At 44.4% G+C, this 10,915-nt stretch overlaps 1 protein-coding gene across 1 annotated transcript in view; it reads right to left on the reverse strand.

The window, feature by feature from the left end:
• Window positions 1–10,915, reverse strand: part of EMILIN2 (elastin microfibril interfacer 2) — a 124,274-nt gene that overhangs the window by 44,968 nt on the left and 68,391 nt on the right. Inside the window, exon 3 of the mRNA XM_007935469.1 lies at window positions 6,186–6,361. Coding sequence (XP_007933660.1) covers window positions 6,186–6,361 — 176 coding nt within the window. The remainder of the gene's footprint in view (window positions 1–6,185; window positions 6,362–10,915) is intronic.

Below are 10,915 nucleotides of genomic sequence, written 5' to 3' on the forward strand. Positions count from 1 at the left end.
ATCATGGCATTGTTGTATTTAGATCTCTGTTAACTGTTTGTGAAGAGCAGCCAAGGGTGATTCAGGCTTTTTTTGGTGGTTTTTTATCATTGGCCCTTTGGTGGAGAAGGAGGTGGTGGCTCTTGCTCAGTAAGTGAAGTTGCAGGATGTGTGTGTGCAGTTGTATCTTTTGGGCACTGTTGCTGTCTCTCACTCAGTTAGAAAAAAATTACAATTGAATAACCATCAAAAAACTAAAAGCACATGGACAAAAATACACCATGTAATCACACAGGAACAGTAACCAAAAAAAGAAAAAACGCAGAAAAGAAAAGAAAAACAAGAAAACCTACAATATCTGGGGATAGCACACTAGGAGAATAAAGGTAGAGAAGGAGAATAATGAAGGCAAAAATAAATGGGAAGAATGCAATAAAAAAATAGAATTTAAATTAAAAAAAAAATTTAACCAGGAAGAGGGAAAACAAACAAAAAAGGGTGTAAACTAGGACCTGGGAAGGGAAAAATGGTTAAAAGGACAAAAGTATTAATAATAATAGTAGTTTTAAAACAGACAAATACAAGCGAACTAAACATCACAAAAAAGAAAGAGGAAAAGAAAAAAATTGGCGCAGGACAGGTCAAGGCACCCAGGCTCCATCTGAGCACACAGACTGGGATGGAGTTCCTGTGGGCCTAAAAGGTGGGTGGGAGTGGGGGGGTGGCCACACCTCTGTTCACCACGTGGATGTGGGGTACAAGAGTAACAAAAGTAATGTCGCACCTTTTCAGTCATGAAGGTCCAGCGTGTCCTTGGGGTCACTGGAAAGGAGAACCTCTTCTAAAGCCCCTCAGCTTTAGAATCTCGGAGAGTGCTGTCTCTTTAAATATCCAAAATGATCAAGCCACTTGTAAACATTCAAAATGGTGGTGTCCTCTGGACAGGCAAAAGTCCACATCCTAGCCTGCTTTTCTCTTCGCCTTCTCCGTTTATTCCCCAACCACCACGTGAGCAGTCCTCCGAGCAGTCCCTGGCTAGCAGAGCTGATTTTTAGGTTAATTCTTAGGTTCTACCACCACTCGGGAATCTCCAAGCTATCTGTGCCATCAGGATCACTGCCAGACTGCAGCTCCGTATGTCTCCTTTTTTGGTATTTTCATGCAAATTCTTCTGCTAGTTGGAGTTTAGTCCACTTCTATATCCTTCCCTTCAAGGCTCAGGGGTCCAGGATTATCTTCTGTGTCTGTGTTAATTGGTTTCCCTTTTCTTTGTTGAAGAGGGTCTGTGCAGCTTTCTGCCTAGTCTGCCATCTTGGAATTGATCATCTAGCCATAGATTTTTAAAAAGTGGAGTTTCTTGCTCTGAGCCTGATAAGCCAATAGCCATCACAGTCTTGGCTGATAGCAGGCCCACTGTGAGGGTCTTGGTGAAATCAGAAAGACAAAAGCCCAGCTTTCCTGCCCGAGATGTGTTTGCCTGGGCCACTCTGTGGTCCCTACTCCTGTTCTCTGTCAGCTTGCTCTGCTTGGGGTTTTCCTTTCATCCACATAGTTTTACAATGTAAACACTGAGTACTGAATCAAGAAAAGTATGATATAACTGTATAGAGAAGATGGAGTGTGGTAGTTAAGGTTTTATGTCAACTTGGCTGGGCTTGGTTTTGAGTGGCTGGGCAGCTGGTGGCAGTTATTCCCCATGATGAAACTGGCAATCAACTCCACAGTGGCATCTGCTGTGAGCAGCTGAGTAGCTGCTCTAGAGATTTGGTCTGCTTCCTATATATCAGGAGAAGTTTGGGGAATGGTCTACAGCTTATGGCATGGTTGAACCCTGCATGTAGCTGAATCACTATTCAGCAACCTGTCATGTTGCCCTGGCAATCTTGGGACTTTTCCTGGACTTCAATCAATGGCCTGCCATGTGGTTTGGTGATTATCAGGACTGTGCCTTTTTACTTGTGGACCTTGGGTTGGACAGCCTCAGCGGCCAGCAGCTGCCTGAGTAAAGAGAAGCCTTCAGCCTCAGTGGGCCAGGAGCAGGAGGCAGAGGTGAAGCCCAGGGCTGAGGGGCTTTCAGCCAGCCCCTAGAGCCTGGCACTTTGAACTTGGACTTCTAGCCTCCAAAAACTGTAAGAATAAACTTCTGTTTGTTAAAGCCATCCCATTTGTGGTATATTCCTGTACAACCGGCACTAGGTAACTAGAACATGGGGTATAGGAGCAGTGTGTTGAGGAGTGGATGAAAGAGAGTTAAATCTTCATCTTCCAAAACTGAGATAAATTCCAAAACAAGCATCTGAAGAGTTTAAATTAATTGCTTCTGGAAAGGGAACAATGGGGGAGAAGCGGTATGGGGATGACTGCTTTTCCTAATATCCATTGCTGTAAAGTCAGCCCTGATTCATGGCAACCCTGCATATTTCAGAGTATAACTGAGCTCCTTAGGGTTTTCTTGTCAGTAATATTTATGGAAGCAGATCACCAGGCCTTTCTTCCTAGGTGCTGCTGAATGGATTCTAACTGCCAACTTTGGGCTAGTATCTAAACACAAACCATTTGCACCACCCAGAGACCTCTCTTTTTCCTAACAGTCCTCATAACACTATTTGACTCATTAAACTACATGAAAGTTTAAACTTAGATTAAAAAAAATAATAATAAACAAAAATAAATTGTGAGCCAACAGCACCTCCTCATCTTTCCTTCCTCCTACATAGCACTTATCTGATTTATTGTAATTATTCATCTAATGTCTGTCTTTCCTAAAAGTTAGGGGTCTATAGGAGCAGGGTCTGTGTCTACCTGTTCTTTGCTTATCCCAAGAGTCTGTCAGATATAGAAGCTCAACACATATTTGTGGAATGAATGATTTCTTCAATAAAATGTATATGCAGATATAGGTAAGAGAATGTTGTTTCATAACAAAATGCTAACAGTAGTTAGCTTTCGGTGGTGAGATTACATGTACTTTTGAAAAAAATCCTATGCTTTATGTTCTTCACTTGATATGCATTACTTTTGTGATATGAAAATTTATTTTAAATACTATTTTACACACTGAATTGGGAAGCACTGATAATTTCAAAATTGAAGAAAACACTTCACAGGAAATATAATAATTTAAAGATGACTTAGACATCTAAATTCTATTTAAAAAGAGAAAAGATACAGCACTGTAGAGCAAAATGCCAAAAAGTACATATCCATAAAAGTCATTCTCTTACTGTTACACTTTAAAGTAAAGGTGTGCCACAGGTAAGAATCACAATTATGTCCTTAGCTATCCACTGTGTTTGTGCTGCTTCACTTCAAAAGAAAGTTTAAGAAACACAATTAAGATCAATCTCAATGGATACTTCTAACATGGGGTTTAACTTTGCAAATATGAAAACAGGATGAGAATGATTCTAATTTGCCTATTTTTCAAGGAAACCATTTCAACTCCTATAAATTCAGATGAGAGTGAAGTATAAACAAATCATCATTATAGTTGATCACTTAACATCTGTGCCTTCAGGCTACACAAGGTTGAAACCATCAGCATTCCCTACGCAGATTTCTAAGCAGATGGCTTTCACAATTTGGCCTGAACAAGCATTAATTGACGTGCAAGAAAGATTGTCTTCCAATTACTACTGCTCCTGCAAATAACTTTATCTGCTATATGTGTCTATTGCTGGCGTATTTGTCTGTTATTCACCAGAAATCATAAATCCTATTTTTTGAAGGCATACTAGAAATATTAATGGTATCCATGCCGAACTACTCCGGTTCTGGTTTAACAGTCCCATGTGTGTCAGACTAGCACTGTGCTCCATCAGGTTTTCAATGGTTGATTTTTCAGAAGTAGATTCCCAGGCCTTTCTTCTGAGGCCTCTAGGTTAGAAAAAAGCCCAGTAATTGCTTGTACCACCCAGGGACTCCACAGCTAGCTCGACGGTCCATGCCTCCGAAAACCAAACTCATTGCCATTGAGTTATTCCAACTCATAGAGACCACCATTGGGTTTCCAATGCTGTAAATCTTTACGGAAGCAGACTGCCTCATCTTTCTTCTGTAGATTGGCTGGTGGGTTTGTATTTGTGTCTCATGTGAATGCCCATCAAAAAGTGACCTTGGCAGAGGAGGACTTTAACAATCAGGTGGATAGGATGACATGTTCGGTGGAAACCAGCCGTCTTTTTCCCCAGCTACTCCTGTCATTGCTCAATGCGCTCATGAACAAAGTGGCCACAGTGGCTGGAATGGAAGTTATGCATGAGCTCAGCAACATGGACTCCCGCTTACCAAGGCTGATTTGGCTACTGCCACTGCTGAGTGCCCAATCTTCCAGCAGCAGAGACCAACACTGAGACCGTGATATGGAACCATTCCTCAGGGTGATCAGCCAGCAACCTGGTGGCAGGTTGATTACATTGGACCACTTCCAACATGGAAAGGACAGCATTTTGTTCTTACTGGAATAGATACTTATTCTGGATATGGATTCGCCTTCCCTGCATGCAATGCTTCTGCTAAAACTACCATCCATGGACTTACAGAATGCCTTATCCACCATCATGGCATCCCACACAGCATTGCTTTGGATCAAGGGACTCATTTCACAGCACATGAAGTGCGGCAGTGGGCTGGTTTAATAGAACCATGGTTTGATAGGACAATGGAATGGCCTCTTAAAAACACAAATATGGTGCCAGCTAGGTGGCAATACCTTGAAGGGTTGGGGCAATGTTCTCCAGAAGGCTGTATATGCTCTAAACCAGTGTTCAATATATGGTTCTGTTTCCCCAATAGCCAGGATTCACAGGTCCAGGAACCAAGGGGTGGATACAGGAGTGGTACTACTCACTATTACTCCTAGTGACCCACTCAAAAAATTTTTGCTTCCTGTCCCTGCTACCCTATGCTCTGTGGGTCTGGAGATCTTAGTCCCAAAGGAAGGAACACCCCCATCTGGAGACACAATACTGATTGCATTGAACTGGAAATTAAGAATGCCACCTGGCCCTTTTGGCTTCCTCGTGCCTCTGGATCAACAGACAAAGAAGGGCATTACTGTACTATCTAGTGTGATAGATCCTGATTACCAAGAGGAAATTGGATTGGGTTTACATAATGGAGGTAAAGATGAATATGTCTGGAATACAGGAGATTCTTTAGGACGTCTCTTATTACTACTATGCCCTGTGATTAAGGTCAATGGAAAATTACAGCAACCCAATTCTGATATGACTGCTAATGGCCCTGACCCTTCAGGAATGAAGGTTTGGGTCACCCCACCAGGCAAAGAACCACAACCAGCTGAGGTGCTTGCTGAGGGCAAGGGAAATACACAATGGGTGGTGGAAGAAGGTGGTTCTGAATATCAGCTACGACCACATGACCAGCTGCAGAAACGAGGACTGTGATTGTTATATTTCTTCATTGTATATGTGCATCAAATATTTTTGTTTCCTTCTGTTATGAACTGTGAAATGTAAATAAGGTTAATGCATTTTGGTTGTATGTGTGTTAATGTGTCATGGTAGGCACAAATATGACTCTGTAATTGTCCTTATTTAGAGATTATATATGGTTAAGAAGATGTGTACAACTGCCAAGTTGACAAGGGGTGGACTGTGATAGTTGGAGCTGTGTGTCAACTTGGCCAGACCCCAGTTCTGTGTGGTTGTTCCCATGATGGGCTCGGATGACTGTGTTCTAGGTGGCGAATCTGCCCAAGGGGAGTTTCCCTAGGGGTGTGGCCTGCTTCCAGGATATTCAGGGACATCCTGGAAAGAGAGACATTCTTCTGTGGATCGGGACTCTGATGTGCTGCCTACAACTTTCCATGAGTGAGCAGCCCACCATTTAGCCTGGAGATCTTGGATTCGTCTTTTGTTGGAGTCAACAGCCAGTGTACTGCCTGCCAGCCTTGAGCTTCTTGGCCCCCTGTGGTTGCGGAAGCTAAGGCTGCCTCCAGTCTGACATTTCCTCCAGGGACTTTGGACTTGCCGGCTTCTATACGTTTGTGAGCCATTTTCCTAAGATTTTTTTTTTTTTTTCTCTCTCTCTATATATAAGATTTGCTGGCTTTTGTTTCTCTAGAGAACCCAGTCTAACACAAACCAGTAGTGACTTTTGGTTAGTAGCCAAATGCCTTAACCATTATACCACCAGAGCTCACTGGTCTATGCCTAGCAAGATACATATAAGAAGTTTGTTACCTGTGGCTTTCTTCATGCTGTTTCGAGGCTGAGCAGGTGTAGGGTGGGGGGTCTTCCCAGGATCCCTGGGACCTTCTTGGCAGTCTCCTCCTCTAAACCCAGGGCAGCATCTCCATTCCAGCTGTGTCACTGTCTTGTACTTAGTGACATACCTGGGTCTGAAGTTCACTCTATACCTGTGGGGAAAAAAGGGCAGCATTTCTGCACTGGCTGTTGTTCAAAGCACCTCTGTATCTCATACCTGTTAGGGTAGGACCCAAATGAAGAGGACTCGGGTTGAACAGGACCCTGCCTGCCCTCTCTAGGCAGACCTAGAGAGGATTGCTGGTCTCCTCAGTCGAGTGTGGCCCCCTGGGGTTCAGCTAAAATCAAACCTGCCTCTGGAAGGGAGGGGCTCTGCATACCATGGTAAGGGCCACTGTCCTCCTTCTCTTTGATCCACCTGTACCTGGCTTCACAGCTGAGGAAAACATGACCTCACCAGTCCCATTTGGTATGGCAATTTATTTTATTTCATTGTGGTAAAATATATATAAAAGAAAATTTGCCATTTTAACTGTTTTTAAGTGTAATGTTCAGTGACATTAATTACATTCACCACATTTACAATCATCACCACCATCTATTTAACATGGGTAGTTTTAAGCCTTCAAACTGAGCCTTTGTTTCACCAACAAACTTCTTTTCTACAATTTCCTGCTATGTGGAGATTTATTTAAGTATAACTCAAGGTTGTTTGGTTTTATATTTTGTTTTAAAGACAAACGTCCCTGGTGCCCTGGTCTCCCACAGCATCCACATACTTCTCTCTAGGCCTTCTTCCTCTAACACTAGCTAAGGTATAGACTTGACAACCTTAGGAGACTGGACCTCATACTGTTTGTGCCAGATGTTTTTTTTTAAAATATGCCCTGGCCCATGCTGCTAACAACAGGAATAAAGAAGGAGCTTTGGAACAATTCAAAAAAACATGTATTTCATGTTCCTGGAGCTTCCTGGGTGGCAAAAGGCATTGGTGTTAGGGGAGATGGAGATGCCACTTTTTTGGGACATGGAAGTTCCATGTTGGGGAACCTCCCAGGCCTTGTCCTATGTATCCCTTCATTTCTATCCCTTGTGCTACAACTGTAATTGTAGTAAAGAGATTGCTATTGTAACCCTAGAGTACTTGAGGGGCCAGAACCCAAGCATGGTACAGACAGGAGCAAGCAGTTCATGTTTGTACTGACTACAGTAGCCAAGGAAGTGAAAATAATACTCAGGACCCATCCACAATAAGTGCCCTACTTTTCCAGAACATTCTGAGTTTTCCTTTGGGCCTATAAATGTTGCTGAAAATCACAACATGACTTTAATTGTGTGTCTTCTACTGTAACTGCATTGTAATAAGGTCTTTAAAACTGCTATAGTCAGTATAGTTTAGGAGTTAAAAAGTACATTTCTGTTCAGCTAGATAACAAAAAAGGATTTATAGAAACATAAAAAAATATAATATACACATTTCCCAATGTACATTCACATAATAAAGAGAGACTTACAATGAGCTCCAAGGTTCACCAGACGTGGCCTGGGCCTGGGCTAAGGACAGGCCTATCAACCCTACAGTCCTCACGCACTCACAGAAGGCATATCAAGGAGTCTACACCCTCACCCCCACCCCCAGTGCTCTGCTCAGTGCATAGACCCAACCCACGGTCACACAGGACAGGCCCTCTAAAATTGGTCCCAAGCTCCTACTTTCTGGCTTGCAACCACCCCTCTCTGGAGCCTCTTCACTTTCTCTTCATTTTTAACACCAGCACTACAGCTGGCCTTCATTTGGGGACGATTCCCAGAGAGAAACAGGCTTTGTATCACTTCCTGAGGGTTACTGACTGGGCTCGTGGAGGAGTTGGATGGTGACCAGCTGCACAGAGCTGCAGCTGTTGGGGGGTGGGGTTTGCATGGAGGCCTACGGCACTGCCAAGTGACTCCATCTCAGGCACTAGCCTGTAGCAGGTGAAATTCACAGTTATACTCCTAAGCAAAATGGCAAATATAACCCTCTTCCCTGAGGGTTAAAACCATGAGAAGCAAAACCTCAAATGTTAAGGATAGTAACCCCCCCATGACAAATAGAGGAGTCCCTCTGGAATTCTGAGAGGGCGCTACCAACAAGTGTCACACCTCCAGGTGTATTTGAGTTTATCATCCTTTAAGGTGGTGTTTCACAAGGTGGGCTGTGCATTAGAATCACCTAGCTGCCTGATGCCAAGTGAACTCCGACTCGTGGTGACCCTGTGTGTGTCAGAGCAGAACTGTGCTCCACTGAGATTTCAAGGCTGTCTTTTCAGAAGTACATCACTAGGCCTTCTTCTGAGGCACCTCTGGGTGGATTCAAACCTGCAGTCTTTCAGTTGGCGGCCGAGTGCATTTGTACCATCCAAGGACTCCAAGAATCACATAGGGAACTGTTAAAACTTACTGATGCCTGGGTCTCCCCCTCAAAGATTCTGATTTAATTGGTCTGGGGTGGGACTTCGGCATTGGGATTTTGAGAAGAAGTCCCAACAGAGGAGCCTTTTTCAAGGAAAAGTTAAGAGAAAGCCCAATAAGTAAAACAGGAAAGCAAGGGCTTCTCTCCTATGTGTGTATGTACATGTGTGTGAGGGAGTGTTTGGGTGAGTGTGAGTGTGTGTATGTGTATGTGTGTGAGGTGGGGGAACATAAAACCCTCCTTCCAGGCTCTCCAGTCTCTCTCATTACCACCTCATCCCATCAAGACGCCACCATTTATTTTCTCATTTTTACAAATTTAAAAAAAAATGAGATAATAAATACTCAGAGAGGTTAAGTGACTTGCCCAAGTTCACACAGACAGTTAGTGGCAGGGCTGGAGTTTAAATCCAAGTGCTCCACTTTGAAGCCCTGTGACTTCTCCCTTTGCCCCATACTGCCCTCCCAGAACACAGAAAAAGCAATTGTCTCTGCAAATTGCCTTAAATTCAAAGATACAGCCCCACCTAGAGAGGTTCCAGAAGGCCCTAAGAGTTGGGAAGAAGGTAGCCATCATTCCAATTTAGCAAACACTGCCTGAGCATGTAATTTCAGACAGGGATACACCAGCCCTAGGCCCTATCACCCCACCTACCTCTTCTAAAAATTACAGGAGGAAAAAAAAAGACAGAAAAATCCCACATCATTGTTTTGCATATTTAAGTAGAGAATAATGCCAGAAAAGTGTGTAATCTCAGAAATATCTTGCTCCTCTGAGCATTGAAGAATGAATGTAAAGTGTGTTTGCTCTTGGGTTTTAGTCACTGGTCAGTAGATGACAGTCCAGATTAAATGGTTTTGGATATGAACAACGAGCACCAAACACGTATTTCTGGGCCCATGCCACGGAGTGGGGCGAGCTCCCACCCCACCCCTAGCTGCATGAGCCAGAGTGTAAAAAAGTCCTTGCTTTGTCAACACACATCAATATTCTCTTTAAGGGCAGTTATATTTTCGAGCCTGTTCCTACTTGGGAAGTTCCACAGAGTGCTTGCCCCCTCCTACACATTCTCTACCTGGCTGGCTCTTTCCCTCCTCCTGTGGTCATTTCCAGCAACAGAGCCCAGGTTGACAGCGTTCATAACAAAGTGTTCACTCTAACATGTGCAGGAGGCCTTCTTGGCGAGCAGGACAGCTGGAAGTGATCAGGAGCACCCTCTGGCCATGAGAAAGGCTCACCGTAAGGCCTTCCTGGTACATTCCCTGCAAGACACCACAGAGCCTCTGGATCCCAGGATGGCCAAGCCTCAGGCCTCAATCTGAAGTTGGGGGCTGTCCAGACTCAGTAGAAACTGGGTTCCTGCCTCCACAGTAGTCAGCCAGAGTTTCCCCAGAGTACAAGGGTGAATCAAGTGGGACCCACACCTTCTCTGCCATCCAGATCAATGCAGGGGAATAGCCTGGCCAGGAAGCATCAGAAAATTGCCATGCCCTTTAATCTCTCATGCCCCAAATTCTAATTTAATTGGTTGGAGGATGGGCACCAAATCATCAGGATCTTTCAAAAGCTCCCCAAGTATTCCTCAACTGTTAGAAGCACTGCTCAGATACCAGTTCTGTTTCTGCCCCCACAGGGAACCCTCCAGCTCACAAATGGGAGCCAGGAAGTGGGTTCTCAGAGGTAATGGCAGGATGAGCCTAGCCAACCAGGGAATGAAGATAACACAAAGCAGGTCAGGGCTGCACTGGGGCCCCTAGGCTATAAGCACCCAGAAGACGCTCAAGAGACATTTATGGAGTCCGTTACCATTTGTACCCAGCAGGGGCAGCCAAGAGGAGGAAATGACAGCCAAAGGAACAAAATCAAGGCTAGAACTGGTGGGCTGCAGCCTTGGCTGAGACCCTGGTCTCCGGTGGAGCCCATGACTACATCCTGCCCCCTGGAGAGCTGTGCTCCACAGCTGCCTCGGCACCCATGGATGCCACTTGGGGCTGCCCCCACCTCTTCTCCCCACCCTGCTTTCCCCTTCTCTCCCTCTGAAGCCCTCCTGTTGCTATGTACAAGGATTCACCATTTTTAAGATTTCAGCTCCACGTTTAGGCACCAGATGGATCCAGGAAAAGCTGATGAGCAGGAAGGTGGCAAGAAAAGATCTGGGAGGAGTTCTGGCAAGATGGCGGACTAGGCAGAAGGATTGCACAGACCCTCTTCAACAAAGAAAAGGGAAACCAATTAACACAGACACAGAAGATAA

The sequence above is a fragment of the Orycteropus afer genome, unplaced genomic scaffold (assembly GCF_000298275.1).
Source record: "Orycteropus afer afer isolate SDZICR_OR568_19922 unplaced genomic scaffold, OryAfe1.0 scaffold00028, whole genome shotgun sequence".
In the NCBI taxonomy this organism is placed as follows: Eukaryota; Metazoa; Chordata; class Mammalia; order Tubulidentata; family Orycteropodidae; genus Orycteropus; species Orycteropus afer.